Here is a 20,034-nt window from a genome sequence, read left to right as displayed (position 1 = left end):
CTCTTACAGTGGGTCTCCTCGGCTGTGAACCGCTCCTGGCGTGCGCCTGGTAAATCCGTCATAAAAATAGCAACCCGCCATTGAACTTGCGCCCTTGCGTTTGAATGGGAATGTTGGATAGCGTTCTGATTGGTTTATTTGACGTTACGCCCAAGCCACACCTATGAATAATGAACCTACTTCAGACCAATCCCTTATTGATTTGCGCCTGGCGCAAGAGTTATTTCTCCCGCCGGGAAAATAGCAACAGCGCCCAAGATCCGCCCACTAAGTCACTTGCGCATTGCCTTCGCACTTTGGTTTTGGTTTTAAAACATGCAGGAACTAGAAAATAAAGTGCAGGATTGATGTTAAAAGAGTTGTTAAGAGCGACAAGACTCAAAAACTGTTGCATTGACCGACACATCTGAAGCATGCACACATATGCGCAAGCCTGATATATACAATGCCCTACAAAGCCAAAAGGCAGTAACTTCGTTTTTGGTCAAAACTTAGTTATTGATATTTTTGGAGCTTTCAAGACCTCCTTTATCACATGGATAAGTATCTTGAATCAATTTTGTTGTTTTTTTCGAGAAAATAAAAATCAATAAGAAAATAACTGATAACAAAGTCACTAAAAAGTCTAAACTTTAAAGTCATTCTTCTCAGTTCTTAAGGAGTTAAGGTCTTTTGCCTTTGTAGGGCAGTATACATATACAAAGAATTACAGTTTTTATCATATTTATTTTGACAAGAATTCATGCAGATGTCATCCGAGATGTCAACTGGCTTAACCAATAGCTTTTGGGTGGGGGGTGAAAAGTCATTATTTTTCCTATTCCATTTGATGCTGCTAATGGTGCATGAATCAAAAAAACACATTTGCACCATTCCACCAAACACACTAAATTTCTCACTTTCTAATGCTATTTCTTATCTCCATTGTGTGTAATTTTAGATTTCTGTCAAATATCTTTCCTAGTGCTAAACCCTATTCTTCTACTCGCTTTACCTGCGTTTCTCTAATCCGATTGTCTGCACACACCAATGGCTGCCTGTATTCACAGCTTCATCTACAGTCTCTCTAACCTCACTATCTTCCTTTATCCTTCTTTTCTCAATTAACTCTCTCACCCTATGTGATTTCCCGGTGTAGGTGTCATCAGGACGGCTCTACCCAACATGGACCGGGAGGTCAAAGAGCTTTATCAAGTTCTCATCCAGGCCAAAGACATGGGGGGCCAGTTAGGTGGTCTGGCAGGGACCACCACCATTAACATTACCCTCAGTGACGTCAACGACAACCCACCCCGGTTCTCCAAAAGTAAGACACTATTTCAGGGCATATTGGATGAAGTCCTCTAGTTACGTAAATGCATGCACACCTCTTATCCTTTATTATAAATACTATCTGCACCTTTTGGCAGATGGTTGTATTTAAAGAGACTTACATTCAAGATAATTGTGTGTATTCCCTGGGATTTAAATCTGTATCTTCTGCACTGCTAATAAAATGCTTTTGCCAACTACACAACACTCATTTAACAGACTCATATTTTATGCATTTATATAACTGTTGAATTTTATGTTAGGTTAAGTGTATTCAGGCTCTTTTTCTAGTTTTACGGAAACTATGCTTAGCTGTAGTTATAAGTAGCAATTCTCTCGCAGTTTAAATATTGGTAATGGTACCCTGAGAGAGAAGCAGATTTCCATCAGAATGTCTCAGAGGAGACTACAGTGATGACTGCTGCATTCTGGGCCGTGTCTCTGCCTATCTCTCTCTCTTGTTTGCTTTTTTGGTGCAATGCACTAATGCATCTAATGACTTCTTAATTAGCTGAGGTTTTCTTTTTCTTGTGCTTTTTCAGGCATGGCCACCCAACACATTAGTTTAAGCAATCAGCATAATTCGTTTATGCTTACATATGATCTATTTATGATCCATAAAAAAACATTTTTTATGGTAAACTGAATATGCACACAACTTATGCTGTCACATGAATATCTTGCATCTTGACAAGCTTAAGTTTCAAAGTAGCTTTCTCAAAACTCAACTTAAATATGTATTGTTTTAAAACTTCAGGTATCTTCCACCTGCGGGTACCGGAGTCTTCGGCGGTCGGCTCTGCCGTCGGCCGAATCAAAGCTCACGATCTTGACACAGGAAAGAACGCTGAGGTGGAATACAACATTGTTCCTGGAGATGGAGGAAGCATGTTTGATATCACTACCAATGAACACAATCAGGAGGGGATAATCATGCTCAAAAAAGTAAGATAGCAATTATAATTTCTCGAATGACACGCACCCACATACAATTTTTTGTCTACTAAAGTATTTTCAAACATTTTTGCATATGCCTTCAGATCATAAGGTTTATAAGATCGTGAACAACATTTTGAGGGATTTGGGGGCTTACATAAAAAATGACTCATCGGTTCCAAACAAACTTTTCTTTATTGTGACAATTACTATGAAAACATTGCTGCAATGAGAAATTACAGAGCTAAAAGTGACAACATGCTCTCTGATCATTTCTCTAAGTAATCATGGTACTGCAGAAGATGTTCCTATTTCCTGACAGATGTCTCTGAATGAGGTGATTTTAAATATCACACCTGTCTCTGTGAGCTCTTTAAATAGAGCATACCAAGTAAGTTTAATACCCCAAAGCACTGTAAAATACAACATTTTACAAAAAAAATTAAATGAACAACGGGCAATATGCCCGATGTTGTGTATTGTGTATCGTATCAAACATTACCCTAACAGCCTTGGTCAGTTGTGACGTCAATTTGTTGGCCAACGCAAAATGCTTGTTCCCCATTTTCATAATCAGAAATTATTTCACATTTTGTTCTACAACAAAAATTTCATAGCCATAAATGTTTTATCTTTTAAAAGTGTACATTTCCATGCCAACCAGATTTTCCATAAGGACTATACAGAATTAAATGTCCGATTTGTCCGGCTAACTCACACTGCTTGTACTGTAGTAGTTGTATTCATTATATGGCATCTTGTTAGCATGTGGAACCTTTAGTATATATGGGTACATTTTTTATTAAGATATATACAGCATTGGAAAGCTAAATAAATTGGGTTTACATTGATTTATGGTTTGTAAGGATATGACAATATTTGACCAAGATACAACTATTTGAAAGTCTAGAATCTGATGATGAAAAAAATGAAGAAAATCACCTTTAACGTTGCCAAAAGTAAGTCTTTAGCAACCAATATTAAGGGCCGTTCACATTAATAAGATAACTATATTAGCGTCCACATCACCGGGTGATAACGATAACTTTATTCTAATTTGCTCACGCACGCGGCACTCATACATATCACTTGCCCTTTAAAGGGATAGTTCGGCCAAAAATGATATTAAACCCATGATTTACTCACCCCCAAGCTGTCCGGGTTGCATATGTCCATCGTTTTTCAGACAAACACATTTTCGGATATTTTAGAAAATGTTTTAGATCTTTCAGTTGATTAAATGTAATGTTACGGGGTCCACCATAGTCCACGACCTTCAAGTCCAAAAAAGTGCGTCCATCCTTCACAAATTAAATCCAAACGGTACCATGATGATAAACAAAGGTCTTCTGAGGGTAATCCGCGCGGTGTTGTTGTAGAAATATCCATATTTAAAACTTTATTAATGAAAATAAATAACTTCCGGTAGCGCCGCCATCTTAGACTCCTCTGTATTCAGGAGAGAGTATTAGCGTAGTGTACGCACTTTTCTTAGTGAAGTATGACAAATTCGGAGGGCGGGGGCACAGAGCAGCAGCAGAGTAGCCTCCGTAGGCTGCGTAAGCTCTCATCCTAAATGCGGACGCGACTAAGATGGTGGCGCTACCGGAAGGAATTTATAAGTCAGGTGTGACTTATACACCAAAATGAATTCATATGAACCAAGAGAAAACGTTACTGTTATAGCCGCGAGAGTCCGCTATATGCTGTTCCTGTATTAATGTCATTCAATGATCTGGAATGACTTCGTGAGGTTGGTGAACTTGATTTGGCTTGTTATGTTAAGTTGGCCTATTCAGCCTTCCAGGTATGTTCTGTATGCTATTGTGTATCATGTAAATAACTGTTAATGGTACTTTAACATGTACGGACATCTATTCAGGCTGCTGTTCTGTGCTATTGTTTAGTTGAATAACTTTCCAGATTAAATGTCTGATCTTGGGCTTGATTTTTGTGAAATCATTTTCTAAATAAATGCGACTTATAGTCCAGTGCGACTTATTTTTTATTTCATGACGCATTTTTGACTGATGCGACTTATGCTCCGAAGCGACTTATAGTCCCACTGTTGCCTCACAGCAAGAAGGTTCCCGGTTCGAGCCCCGGCTAGGGCAGGTGGCCTTTCTGTGTGGAGTTTCTGCATGTTCTCCCTGTGTCAGCGTGGGTTTACTCCGGGTACTCCGGTTTCCTCCCACAGGCCAAAAACACGCAAGTTAGGCAAATTGGAGATACCAAATTGTCCCTCCCCCAACTTGTGTATAAATCAACTTGTCTGAATAAACTTGTGTATGGATTACCTGGTTCTCGCCATGAATATAGCCGTAGATGCTGGAATGGCGTTAAGAAATAAAGGAAGAAGAAAAAGAAGACTTATAGTCCGGAAAATACGTAAATCAAGCAGGAAGCAGGTGCACCATTTGCTTCCATATAGGCAAAAATACTATGGTTTGGTTACAAATACCAATTCTGTTTGCTCAAAATATCTAACTTTGTGTTTGGAACTTAAGGGTGAGAAATAGATTTTTCGATAAACTATCCCATAAATCACATTAAAGTTGAAGACAAACTTTATGACTAGCTGCAACTTTCTAAGTCTGGACTCGAGACACTTAAAGACCGTTTTCATCGACTGGAGCTCACTCTATCTTTAACAGTCAGAGAGGAGCCCAACCCTAATGACTAAACCAGTCCATTACACAAAACACTTAACGATCGCCAGTGTCAGTCGCAAATATTAAACCTTTAAAAAAAATCTTCGACTGGCAATCTCACAATGCACAACTGTATTTGCTTGCTGTAAACACAGACACCGAAACAAACCCGGTCTCACTGTGCACGATCAGCCATCATGACTACAATAAATCATAATCAGCCTGACAATCATTAAGTGTGTACTTGGATTAAGTCGAGAGCACTTTTGGGGTACTTGTGTCCAGCATTAACAAGCCCCCTCAAGATTAACTAGAACATTCAGTTCTGCAGGAGAGAGTACACAAGGTGACTTCAATAATGTAAAATGAGCCAAGTACTTAAATACTGGCAGAGTGACAGGACCTATTACCACGAGTACATATCTAAGCTGTGTCTTAGACTAATGCAATGAGACGAGCCCTGTCAATAAAAAACACTGCAGTTGTTGCGTATACACGACAACACTGTACTGTAATATTAGTGCCGGATCACTGTTGGCATTAGCGGGGTGGGAAGTTCTTACTGTGGCCATATGGTGCTCAATAAATGCACGCAGCATGCATGACAATAACACATGCAGGAATCGACGTGAACTCTCTACAATAAACGCTGCATCACATCTATCAACAAGCGAGACGCCTCGTACCCTGCAGAGCGGTGGGAGAGACGACTGCAGTCAGTAATGAATACATGTGATTTATACATTTTATTAAAAATATATTTATAATAAATCTCATCAATTATAAGTCGAGCACTCATTGTGAGTATTAAGTTAAATGACACCTGCATTTAGCACGGCCCAGATCTGATAGGATCACCCTAGAAGAGTGGTTTTTAATCCTGGTCCCTGCACATTTTTTACGCCCCGCTTATCTGACTGATTCATGAAGCCCTCTGTAAATGAGCTGATAACTTAAATGAAGTGTGCTACGTTACGGACATTAGAAGATGTGCCTTGCTGTGGGTCTTCTGGACCAGGATTAAAAACCACTGCCCTTGATGGATGTGAGCTTGATTTGTGTTAGCTGTATATTTAAAGTTATACAAGTTATTTGCATCTAAAATGCATGTTTTGATCCAGCGTTGGGTCAGAAAGGACGAGTAGATGCTGAGTAAATGCTGGGTTGTTTAACCCTATGTTGAGTCAAATATAAACATGTTCTGGGTTATTTCAACCCAACAGCTGGGCTTGTACATATTTGATATTTGTTTTTGTTTTTTTAGAGTGTACATGCACAATAAATTCAGCAAACACTACATTTTTTGAGACTAAAGTCTTAGATTTTGCTTACAAAAATATCTTGGTGTACAAAACAGGATAGCAAACCCCAAAGAGCAGGGACAACATTTACAGTGCAAAGCTACAATGTGCATGACCGAAGAACCAGAAATAGATTTTGACTTGATATTCTTGCTTTTTCGGTATCGATCAGCAATAGATCGGGATCACAATGTTATTTCATGTCGACATATTGTCTGGCTCTTTATAGAAAACATTGACCCATTGGTTTGGTTGCAATATCGCATCAAGGAAACTAATAATTGAACGTATGCAGCAAAACACCACAGCAATAAACAACATAATAATTTTATTTTTCCGGAAAGCAAAGACCGTAGGTTACCTTCAGGAATAAAGCACTACAGGATTTCTGAGTGTTTACATCAAATGTGACGCGCACACACACACACTTAGACGGCAAACACATCTCTTATTAAATTGCGAGAGCTATAAATGCTTTTACAATCATCTGACATTCTCTTTGTCAACACACTGCAAACAGAATCACAAGGGGCATGAAAAGACAGAGAAGCAGCGCTTAAAAAAATGTCATAAAACAACAACAGTCAAGCCTCAAATGATGCTGTCAAAACAGCTAGAAGATTCATGTCATGTCTATATACAGTTATTGCCTGTGTGTGGTTGTGCATCAGTTTCAGCATTTATACAAAATACACCATACTCCCTGATGAAAAACAAATGTCACTTCACACTTGATCGATTACAATAAAGATTTAAATAAAATGTCATTATTCACTCAATGCCTAAGTATGTTTCATGCTTGTATACAATGACTTCAAATGCACCTGACAGTCTGAACTATTAGCAAATATATTGGATATAACCCCTATTACTATTACTATGAATATGGGAAAATGTAATGCTCAATATGGTCGTTCTGTTGACGGAAGTCCCGCCTTCCATTTAAAGGAACCAATCATTAATTGATACATACTGATGATTCTCTGGGCAGGGGCTCTGTACAGTCTCATGAGTACATTTTCAGATTTTGATTTAAGTTCTTGAGGGCACATACGTAGGTTATGGTAAAGTTTAATGCAGGTTTAATTGTTGAAATCTGTTGTTTAACTCTTTCCCCGCCATTGACAAGTTATCTCAGGATACAAACCTTATCTAGTCAATTAAGAGAAAACGTGGCATTAAAAAAACATGTTTCTGAAGAATTTTAATGTTAATCTGCAATCGCGATTATCCACATGATGGCGCACTTACCAAATTTATGAAAAAAAAACTGAAGCCAAAACGTTGTTTATTAATTTTAAACTCCGTGTATGTTTTGATAATCATTCTGAATCAATCTCTAACAAAATTCCTTCACAAAAATGCAATTACTTCAGCTTTTTGCTAAAACATTTGTATTTTTGTATATAAAAAAAAACATATTTAAAAGTTTATAAGCAGATTAAAGTTTTTTTTTGTCATTTTGTTTGTTCGTTTGTTTATTGTTTGTTTGAAAGCAGAGGGTTTGTTCTTTCATTTGATATATTTGTATGTTTATACATTTTTTGAAGAAAATTTAAATGGAAGGCATTTTGTGAAACATTAGTGAAAATCACAAAAAATGCTGGCGAGCAACTTTTCAAAAAATGGCTGGGGAGAATGAGTTACCTTTAGCACCCAATGTTAGACATATCTGGACTATATGTACCTGTTTTATAACATAGTTAATTGGCTCTTTTTAACATTACACATAACAAAATGTGACATAATTATCTTGTTATTATCTTAGTTTGCATTCATCAAGAACAAATTAAATTCGATAAAATGTGTCATGTTTGTTATATTTTTTAATCACTTGATTATCTCACAATAAGTATAACCTACAACAATTTTTGCACTGATATTTTTTGCAAAAACAGCTGAATTGTGATAATACTTTCAGGAATAGAAACTGTAAAACAACATCCAGTGTAAAAAATTAAACAAAATGATAACATACTGTATAAAAAAATATGATTTTAATGTCAATTTTCTCACTTTGTGAAGAATTTAAGTTGAAAATGTTTAAAGGGGACATATCATGAAAATCTGACTTTTTCCATGTTTAAGTGCAATAATTGGGTCCCCAGTGCTTCTATCAACCTAAACAATGTGAAAAGATCAACCCAGTAACTTAGTTTGGTAAACCAATCCCTGCAAGCATGTGGAAAAATCTCATTGAAATTTGGCTCCTTTTGTGATGTCAGAAGGGGATAATGGCTCCCCATGTTCTGCACTATCCAACCACGGCATTGCCATTTAGTGCAGAGATCAACTTATTTGCATTTAATAGGACACACCCAAAAACACCACATTTCTGCTCACACATACAAAGTGGCAATTTTAACATGCTATAATAACATGCTATAATAATATTTTAACCTATATCTATATGGTACTTGAGCTAAAACTTCACATACTGTATGTACTCTGGGGACACCAAAGATTTATTTGACATATAAAAAAGTCTTGAAAAATGTCCCCTTCAAATATTTTAGTTGTAACCAAATAAGGTAATAAAAAATCACCTTAAAGTTTTTACATTTTAGTTGAAAAAAAAACTAATTTTTTGGGTTACTATTTGAAGTAAATTTTTAAGTTGATCGAACTTTTACTTTTTACAGTGTGCATTATATAATTTTGGTCATACTTTCCATACCCCAATTTATTTCTAAAACCTGAAGTAATAAATACATTTCTTTGTTTGTTGGCTTTTAAAACTATATAAATATATACTGCAGAGAAAAATATTTAAATACAAAATATGCTCTTAACTGCATGCTCAAAAGTTGATTGTGACCATGTTTCAAGGTCATCAAACATCCTTAAACATCATGCATCTGCCTAACCATACCGTTACCATAGAAATGTAAATTCTGCATCAGTCTCACGGCATAATCTATAATAAAAACTGAATCTATAATAAAATCTGAATCTATAATAAAGAGTAAATTTGTAATAAACACTGGATCTATAATACATCAGCAAGATGTTTGTTTTTTCAGAGGGTTTAACGTGGACAAATAATTTTCTAGTTTTAGTGCTGTGTGTTATTCATCTTGACACCAATTACAGGTGTAAACAACGTTAGAAAAATCAGTGCAGTGGTTTTCACTTTGTGTTTTTATCCTGTGTGTGTGTGTGTAGAGCTGAGAGATTTATTGTAGGCATGTGTTGTCTCTGTTACCCCTCAGTTTGACTGTGCTTTGTGCCCACAATACGACAACATGATGCATTCTTCCCTATAGGAGGTCCAGGGACCAATCCTGGCAGTCTCTCTCTCTCTCATTCTCTCTCTCTTTATCTCTCTCTCTCTCTCTCTCTCTCGCTCCACAATGAGTGAACTAAACTACATGCTCGACAAGGCACATCTTTTGAGGTGAAGAGGCCTATAGGGTTATATTTCCTTTCCTGTAGTTGAGATCTGTTTCCCTACCCCATGTGACTATGTTTGTGTGTTCAACAGCAATTGGGCACGCTGACGCCCCAGTTATGTGAAAAGTGGGCAGACCAGGCTGAAGTGTTTTCTGTAGTTTACACAAAACCAAACTAACAATTTTTTGCAATGGGTTTGTTTATAATAAAGCAGTACAGTATATATACTCTGCACAGTGCATGAAATTCCCAAAAGCATGGAATACATAACATTTGCCAAAATGCAATATACAGCTGGAGTACGCTGCATGAGGTACTGTATCCCACAATGCAATGCACTCGACTTGGCCTCGCAATTCCAGTGTAAGAATGTAACAAAAACAATATAATTTAAATGTTTCAATGTAACTATTAGTAAGCTACAGTATTCAGAAATGGCTGTTTGAATAGTCTTACACCACAAATTGGCAACTTCATCTAGATGGGATAAGTTTGGTAAACTTATTTGAAAAGAGTTTTTTCATTTTAATTTACTTCAGAGATGCACAGAAATGCACTTCAGCTTTAACATCCATCTGGCTCTTTATTTATACATTATATGAACCTGTAAAATTCATTATAAGTATGCTAATATATCATATATATTTGCCATTTTGTCCAGCTATATACAAGATTTAATGGCAACAGGTGTCTAAAATGCTTAAAAAATAATGTTCTTTAGAACAAATACAGTTGCCGTTTTGCTTGTAAGAAGTGAGCATATGGAGCTGAAAGGTAATCTAAGACTACACGTCTACACCGGTAATAAATGGTGCTTCACGCCAGCCGTCGAATGAAATATGTATGCGTGTGTGTGTGTGCAGAGAGGATCATCATGGCTTAAGGATTCTGAGTGATTACCTGCTTTACTGTCAGGCTGAACATGGGGCGGCACAAGAGATCATGGAAATGTTTAGACAACCTCTCGGCTAAACCAGCGATTAAAGCAAACAATAGGGCATGCCGATCCCTGCAACAAGCAACCAGAACATCCCTATTTACAATTATTAAACAAGTAAATACTCTGTAACACAATACACACACTTATGCATTTGCATATACCCTGAAACACGCAGCATGGAAAATCGAAGACTCACATATCTTCATTTCTGCTTAAAAGATTTATTAAAACTGTTAATTAATTGTTTTGCTTTTGTGAGCGTGCATAAAAGAAACGTTTTGTGATCATGATATTGGATAAAATGGGATGCACTTAATTTGCTTTCACAATGACATAGTATATAATATACAATACGGCAATGCTTTATTTTGGAAAATAAGGCATAACTCTCCCTGTCTCACCAGTGTCTCTGCTATCTGAATCAACCTAAAACTTTGACTATACATAACGTTTTGAAATATTAAAATAATTCAGTTAATGCGTACCATTCTGAACATTCGCAATAATTCGATAATTTGTGTATATCTTACATACATAAATACATTACGATACCCTAACCCTCTGGGGTCTAAGGGGTTTTTAGGGCCCTGGGGAAGTTTTGACATGCACTGACATTTGTGCTTTTTTCAGTCTGGGGTTTTACAGGAAGTATTATAGAAAAATAAAACTTATAATAAAATAAAAAGTAAGCACTCAATAACCACATTATATCTGTGACAACATGCCCCAACAGCAACCTACCAATGTTTTTTAATTATTGCCTATTAGAGAACTGCAGGGGCTTTCAACCACAAATTCAATGCATGAAACAGTAAAAAGTTAATGGATATGAATACAGTACGCATGTCTTTTGTGACCATTGTGTGTTACACTGTCACACTACACTGTATAAGGATAGGTTGTCACAAACTGGCATTAAATAGCAAATTATAGCTAAATTTAAACAACACACATTCATAAACAGCAAAAAGATTAAATGTGAACTACTTGCATGGGTTGGTTAACTGTTTGCCTAATGTGGGCCAGTGCCAGTGTTGTATACTAAATAATTACTACAAAAATGTAACAACAATATTAAAATATTAGTATGCATGATGCAATTACCGAAAGCATCCTAATATAAGAACTCAGCTCAGTTTTGAACTCATCATTTGTAACTAGCATTTCCAAAAATCAAGAATTAGTGATTATTTTTTACTTAAAAACCTTAAAGTTACCCTGGGACAACTTCTCCATATGACAGCCGGTGCTGGTTTTCAGTTTTACTGCTAACCAAACAAACTCAAGTTATAATGTGATCACTATGGGAGCAATGCTTTTCACATCAGTCAGCATTCTGCGCAGTGATGTAAAGCTACAGCGGCCCCAAAATCCCTGTAAGTGGGTCAGCTTATGATAAGTCATCAAAAATAAATGATGCTCTCCCGTAAGTAAACAAAAACAATTATAAAAAAGCGTGGTGAGAGAAGTTTGATCCCATTGGATCTCACAGTCTCCCACTTTCTCAGAGATGCCAACCCAATAGAGATCATGGCTCATTATTATCAGAAAGTTTGTTTAAACAAATAAACAAAAACTGAAGAAAACAAGCCAGGCTGGAGATGAATTACAAAGGGTGATTTAGAAACGATGAGTTATCATTTCTTAACCTTTGTGCCTTATTCCAATTCACTACAGTTCCGTGTTGTTAGCGCCAAAAAATGGCCACTAAATTAAACGGCTGTAAAAATGGATCAGATTAATATTTTTTCATTTTTTTTTGCATAAATCTGTTAATCAACCTCAGTACTGATCAAAACTACCAAATGTTTCCAAAAATCCAGAAATTAAGCTCTGTTTTTTTGCACATGCTACTAAAGGGTTAATGGTGCCACATGGTGATCAACAGTAAAAATGACAAATTTTACCTCTTTGCAAAAGGAAAAGCCACAAAGAATCAATAATGCATGGTAATAAGGTGTCATGGCTCTGCAATCAAAAAATGTTGTTATAATGGAAGTCAATGGGGAAAAATGGCCACAAACAATAAATGAAGGAGAAAAAAATTTAATCTGATGCTGCACAAAAACTAAAAATGCATCAAAGCTAATGTTTTTACAAATTTTTGGCATGCCCAAGACTGTGAAAAGGGTGAAAAAAACCCAGTCCACAATAACTTTTTATATTGAAAATCAGTGATTTTGTTTTTTTGTTTTTCAAATCAGTGGCATCACTTATGAGCTTGGCAATTAAAGAGTTAAAATCATGGAATTTTTGCAAACATTTGGTAGTTTTGATCAGTACTAAGGTTGATTAACAGATTTATGCAAAAAAAAAGTGAAAATCCAATAAATTTTTACAGCAGTTTAATTTAGTGGCCTTTTTTGTCCACTAACAACACGTAAGGGTAGTAAATTTACCCACCGTATATTGTTTAGTTTTTGAAAAATGACAAAGCATTTTCTTAAAATATGTGTAAATATAAGATTTGTCACCAAAAATCTGCTGAAACACAGAAAAAGTTGTGGCCAAATTAAGACAAACAAATTGCAAAAATGGCCAAAAAACACATAAGGGTTAAATTATGCATCAAAGTTATTTGTTATATTTCTGATACCAGAGAAGAATGCAAGAGGAAAAAACAAGGACAAACAAATCAAGGGATAACTTTTATATTAATCTTTTTTGTAATGACCCACTATGTTGGTTGGCATGAAATGCCCCAAGTATAGGTCTCAACATAAAGGGGCGTTTCCAGATTATTATTATTATTATTATATTTTATTAAAATAGCAGGTAGTAATACATCACATAACAGTAAATACAATCCATACTATTAAAACACATCTAGTGATCGAGTGTCTTTCACGAGTTGAATCATTTCAGTTAAATATGGTTTAAGTCAGTCAGAAGCTCTCAGGACTCTAATGACTCATCCCTGCAGTTTCTGCTCTCTCCATTAAGTGTGTCATTAATTTGCTGTTTCATCTATAAATCAGCTCAAACTGCCTGAGTCCTAATGACACACCACTTCCGCGATAAAAATAAAAACTTATGACAGCCTTACCTGGTCTGAGAACAGTTGAGAAAAGAAGCAGGCACGCGAAACACCTCGGATGCCCTTGTTTATCAATATTTACTTATCGTGCACATTATATCGTCGTGCTTTACTTGAGAGCTGGAAATAAATGAGATAACAGGAGTGCAGTGCCTCCTATGGGTTAGGTGTAGTTAATAAATTGATAAAGCAACGTTAGAGTACAGAATAATGTAATACTTATAATTACATTAGAATAGTTTTCATTGTTATAGGCTTGACAGTCCGGTAGGCAAAGCATTGCATTGTGTGATGTTGCATGCTTTGCTGTATTGCAAATGTCAGACAGACTAATTTACGTGTTGCACACAGATATTATTTATTCAAAACTAAGTATGCATACATTATACGGCAAAACTATTTTAAAAATAGCATGCAAATTATAACGGCGTGAAAGTGGCAGGTGGAAGCAGTAAGGACAGTTGTTTACCTTTGGGCAAGTATTGTATGTGAGATGACATATGCCACAGAGATCTTGATAATAACATATATTTTATGTGATATACTGTGTGCCGAGGACTTCACAGTGTGTGTGTGTGTGTGCATCATTGTGCTCGCCATGTGGTAAGAAAAGGAAAAAATATAAAAAACTTTAGCTGAGCAGCAGTCTCTGTGAGAAAAGATGTCAGTATCTTTGTATGTGTGTTAAAGCTGTGAACTGAGAAAGGGGATATTTTTGATCTTTAAATGTCAAAAACCAGCAAAGACCAAAAACAATCATGGCACTAGTTGTGTGTTCACTGCCGTATGTGTCAGGCCGAGTACAGTAAAACATGTTTAACCCCAGTTCTGTATGTGTGTAAGAATGTCCTTTTTGTAAGCCCGAACTTCATCTCTTTAGTATGGAGAGACAACCTCATGGAAACGAAGACATCAAATGGCCCAGCTGCAACATAAATTACTGACACAGAAAACTCATTTTAGCAGCAGAGAGCACTGCATGCTTTACTGGTTTCAAATGAAGGGCTGTATGCCTCTCCAAACCCCGCTGTGGAGGGAATAGGCCTTCCCATCTATTTCCGGCAAGTTCTATTCAATGCGAAACACACACTGCTGTTTACTTTCAGCGATCGTGCAGAATCAAAACAAGTTGAATATATCATCCACTGTATCGATGTTTTTAGATACAGCTCTTAAGCAGTTTTATTCTGGTTCGTGTTGACATCTGACTTTTTAAGACATATAAGAATAAATATATATATATAATTTATTTATTTATTTATTAATGTCCATTTTGGGTTGTGGTCAGCATTGGGAAGATTATAAAAAAATTAAATTACAGAATATTTTGCTAAATAATTAAATATTATTCACTTCAAAGCAAATGCAAAATGCTGCAATTTTTTGTTGTTGATTTCAAAGAGCATTCAAACTTATTTGTATTTTGGCCAAATTCAAATTATATGTGACTCTGTCTGTAAGACCCATCTGAAGTATTTTTTTAAAAAACATATAAAATCATCCTACATAATGTAAAGAGCTGGGAACACGCAGCAAATGGGGCTTTTTGAAACAGCTACTGTAACCAATCTGAGCATATTGAGTATATAGGCTTTCTAGACCCAGGAACAGCCTGTTTTTATAAGGATGGAAACAGCGGTGCAGAATTAAGGTAAATATATGAAAAATAATGTTTAAAAAACCTAAGCATTAACAAGTTACAGTGTATCCCATAAACACAATCAAAAATTAGAAAACTCCTGAACTTCTTTTATAAAAAAAAAAACAAAAACATTTTGTGATTGGTCATCATTTGTGTTATGTAAAATCTGTGAATCGCTCTGACAAACTCAAGGTTAAAGTTCTGCGTAAGGCCTCCCTGCTGATGTAAATACATGGATATAAATCTGCAATCTTTGTACTTCCAGCTTAGAGCGTTAGCGAAATATTCAAGGTTATTTTCTATGGTGTACTTCCAATGACCACAGACAATAACTTTGACTCAACCTTCACTTCTTTCAGAACGAACAGGACACGCATGTTCCAGTAACTTACAATGGTTTTTGTTATGCATCATTAGATGCTGAAGTTTACAGAGCCGAAAAATGTTTTACAGAGTCCAATGAGTTTGCTTTGCATAAAGAATTTTAGTGGGTCTACTTTGTCACAGGACGTTTTCAGGATGTTAAATTGTAAATAGTTACATCACATTCCTCACATCTCTCTTTTTGCAGGATACCGTGGTACTATCCCATAGTTAAATACAAACACAAGTAATATTTGAAGCATGAAGGTTGCATATTTAAAAAAAATATTTATTATTATTTATAGTTGAATTATAATTATATGTACTGATTTAAAGTACATTTTAAGTTGTATGTGCATTACATTTAATATGCAGTTTTGTCAATGCCACTTCACCAACAAGCTAACAATATGGTCCTATAATGCATTACTAAATGCTGATTAAATTTGCTTTCATATCACCAAGACAGCTGTCTTTTGTGATCCTGACTCAAACTACAGATTCCTGCAGATGTAACTGGGTCGTATTGTTTTATTAGCGTCCAGTGAGACCTACTGCAGCACAAATGTGTCATTGTGTTTTTATAAATTAGCATTCATATATTCTGGCATTTAAAATAAGTAGGTGGCATATGATATGTAGGGCGGCATGTTTAATAAGATATGAATGTGGTGTTCCAGAAGTGAGACAAACAAATACTGTACTTTGGCTGTTGTGATTTCCAGTCAGAAGCGGAAAAGTGAAAAACCTAAGCTGATTAAATTGCTAATAACTCCCAAGAAAGCAGCCTAATTGGAAATGTTTGTTCAAAACATTTTAATTAGAGAAAGACAGATGTTAATGAATGTAACGGAAACCATAAGTGAAAATCTATGTAGTGTGTAAACCTGGCAACAGATGGCCATGTTAATCCTTCCAAATCCTTACAGGGGCTTTCAAACTTTTTTTCAACCGAACTCTCTTGACCTAAATTATTTATTTAAAGTACCTCCTGAGATGTTGAGTAAATATTTTAATAATTTTATAACACGTTTGCATGGTTAACTTCAAAAACATTTGTTTTTTTCTGGCTTTCATCTGGCTATTTTCTTTTATTGGTACACAATACATATCGCTTAGGTTACTCACGTAACCCCGGTTCCCTGAAATAACGGGAACGAAGCATTGCGTCAGTTTGCTGACGCTATGGGGGAAACTCCTGTTTACTCCGTGATTGAAGCCTATTGGTTAACGTCTGTAGAAAATACAGACCAATGACGTTTGAGCCCGCGCGGGGGCGTGGCACACGTCCCTATATAAGCCGGTGAAATACGTCAAGAGCTCATTATTATTCGACTGAAGCGCGCAGCCGAATAACACTCGCTGCGTAGACGTTTGTAGCACGGCCAGCGACGCAATGCTTCGTTCCCGTTATTTCAGGGAACCGGGGTTACGTGAGTAACCTAAGCGTTCCCTTTCAATACGGTTCACTTCGCATTGCGTCAGTTTGCTGACGCTATGGGGGAACGTAATCCCATCCCGCCGTGCATACACAACGGACTGAGGTGCCCTTACCGGAGAGACACTGCATGTGGCCCTAACCCAGCATATACATAGCTCTAGCGAGCGCAAGTGTAAGCACCATATATGAGACAGTAATACGCATACAGTGAAGTTTCTAAACGCACCATGATGCATATACAATAGAGCACGAGACGGCGGGTTCCCTGAGCGCGCCGCGAGCTGTGCGTGAATTATTAATAGGTAGCCATGACGGTGAGCTAGCAACGCACCGTGAAGGCATACAGAAACGCAGTCGCGTGAATCATTAAGCCGATAAGACCTGTGCTTGTAAGGCAGGGACATCCAGGCTATAAAATCTGACAAACGTAGACGGCGAGGACCAGCCGGCCGCGTTACAAATGTCAACGATAGAAATCCCCGTAGACCAAGCCCAAGATGAAGCCATACCCCTCGTGGAGTGAGCTTTTAAACCAACTGGACAATGTTCATTCAGGGAGGCGTAAGCCAAAGCAATGGCTTCGACGATCCATTTAGATAGCCTCTGTTTAGTGAGCGGCATACCTAAGGAATGTTGAGCGAAGCTTACGAACAGCTGATCTGACTTGCGGTATGAGGCAGAACGGTCCGTGTATATTCTTAACGCTCTGACGGGGCAGAGCGTGTTCGGGGTTTGTTCGCCGTCCGCCGTCGGAAGGGCGAGAAGTGAAACCACCTGAACTCTAAATGGCGTGGTCAAAACTTTAGGAATGTATCCCGCTCTCGGTCTAAGGATCACTTTGCTATCGTTAGGACCGAATTCCAGACACGACGGGTCAATTGAAAACGCGTGTAAATCGCCCACTCGTTTAACCGATGCCAACGCCAGGAGGAGAGCGGTTTTAAACGAGAGAGCGCGCAGGTCAGCCTGTTCGAGGGGCTCGAAAGGGGGACCGCGCAGCGCTTTCAGGACCGTGGACAGATCCCAAGACGGGACCGTGTTAGGTCGCGGTGGGTTTAGTCTGCGAGCGCCTCTGAGGAATTTAATGATGAGATCATGTTTTCCCACGGTGCGACCGGCGATAAGGGCGTGATTCGCCGTTATCGCCGCCACATACACTTTAAGCGTCGAGGGCGCGCGACCGCTGTCCAGCATTTCCTGCAGAAAGGAGAGAATATGCTCCACTTCACAGGTGTTTGGGTTTAAGTCTTTCGTCGTGCACCAATCAGAAAAAATAGACCACTTTTGAGCGTAAAGGCGCCTGGTAGATGGGGCCCTAGCTTCAGTTAGAGTATTTAACACTCGTCCTGAAAGGCGTGATGGTTGCCGTTCAGAGACCAAACGTGTAGATTCCATAGCTCCGGCTGTGGATGCCATATCGTCCCTCTCGCCTGAGATAGGAGGTCTTTCCTCAGCGGTACTGGCCATGGTGCTGATGTTTTCAGCTGCCATAGGTCGGGGAGCCATGGTTGATTGTGCCAAAACGGGGCGACCAGAATTATCGCGCATTTCGTCTCTCTTATCCTCTGAAGGACCTGTGGTAACAGGGCCACCGGAGGAAAAGCATACAGAAGACACGCCGGCCATGCTTGCGACAGGGCATCGTGATGTCTCGAGAAGAAGATCGGGCAATGCGCGTTCTCGTCTGATGCAAACAGATCGATCTCCGCCCGGCCGAAGACGGTCCATATTCTCTCGACCGTCTGAGGATGCAGTCTCCATTCTCCCGGCGGCGGACCGTTGCGCGAGAGAATGTCTGCACCCGTATTGGCTACACCCGGTACGTGAGTCGCTTTTAACGAACGTACGTTCGCGTGAGCCCATAATAAAAGCCGTTTCGCCAGCCTGGATAGGGAGCGAGATCTCAGCCCTCATGAACGAAACCACCGTCATACTGTCCGACCGCACTAGAACGTGTTGATGTTGGAGTTTCGGTCGAAAGTGTCGTAGCGCCAAGATAACCGCCCACATCTCGAGGTGGTTGATATGTAGCTGAGACAACTGGTTGTTCCACGCACCGAAGGCGAGCTCGCCGTCGCAGTGAGCGCCCCAACCCGTCGCAGACGCATCCGTAGTCACCACTTTCCTCCTGCTCACGGAGCCGAGCTCCGTGCCCGAGAGGAAAAGGTGAGGGGATGTCCATATCGCAAGCGCTTTCACGCAGCTGTACGTGATTTTGATTAATAAGCGGCCCGACAACCAAGAACGGGGCGGAACTTTCGCTTTCAACCAAAACTGAAGCGGCCTCATGAACAGCATTCCCAACGGTATTAGTGGGGATGCTGCTGCCATCAGACCCAACATTTTTTGGAATCGTTTGAGAGGGAGATGTGAACCCGCTTTGAACGATGCCGCCTCGCGTCTGACCGTGAGCGCGCGTTCCTGTGTAAGCCATGCCCGCATCTTTAATGAGTCGAGCGTCGTGCCTAAGAACGCGATTCGCTGCGTGGGGGTGAGCAAACTCTTCTGGAGGTTGATTTTGAACCCCAGATTCTCCAAATGCTGGAGTACAACGGTCTTGTGCGCAGTAATTTCCCTCTCTGACTGTGCTAGAATAAGCCAATCGTCGAGGTAATTCAATATGCGGATGCCGCTCTGTCTGAGAGGGGCGAGAGCCGCATCCGCACATTTGGTAAATGTGCGTGGTGCCAGAGATAATCCGAAGGGCAGAACTTTGTACTGGTATGCTGTCCCGTCGAGCGCGAATCTTAGGAACGGCCTGTGACGTGGCGCTATCGGAATGTGAAAGTAAGCGTCTTTCAGATCCACTGATATGAACCAATCGCCCGGTCGAATTAACGCCATGATTCGTCTGGCTGTAAGCATTTTGAACAGCCGTTTGGCAAGAGCGCGATTCAAAACACGTAGATCCAATATCGGTCTGAGGCCGCCGTCTTTCTTTGGAACGAGAAAATAACGACTGTAAAAGCCTGATTCGCTTTGATCCGCCGGGACCGTCTCTATCGCGTCTTTTAGTAAT

General features: G+C 38.7%; 1 protein-coding gene across 1 annotated transcript in view; it reads left to right on the top strand.

The window, feature by feature from the left end:
• Nucleotides 1-20,034, top strand: part of cdh12b (cadherin 12b) — a 176,555-nt gene that overhangs the window by 114,195 nt on the left and 42,326 nt on the right. Inside the window, exons 5-6 of the mRNA XM_073815067.1 lie at nt 1,139-1,306; nt 2,069-2,256. Of these exons, the coding sequence (XP_073671168.1) occupies nt 1,139-1,306; nt 2,069-2,256 (356 nt within the window). The remainder of the gene's footprint in view (nt 1-1,138; nt 1,307-2,068; nt 2,257-20,034) is intronic.

The sequence above is a fragment of the Paramisgurnus dabryanus genome, chromosome 1 (assembly GCF_030506205.2).
Source record: "Paramisgurnus dabryanus chromosome 1, PD_genome_1.1, whole genome shotgun sequence".
In the NCBI taxonomy this organism is placed as follows: domain Eukaryota; kingdom Metazoa; phylum Chordata; class Actinopteri; order Cypriniformes; family Cobitidae; genus Paramisgurnus; species Paramisgurnus dabryanus.
This window is presented reverse-complemented; position numbering and strand designations above follow the sequence as displayed.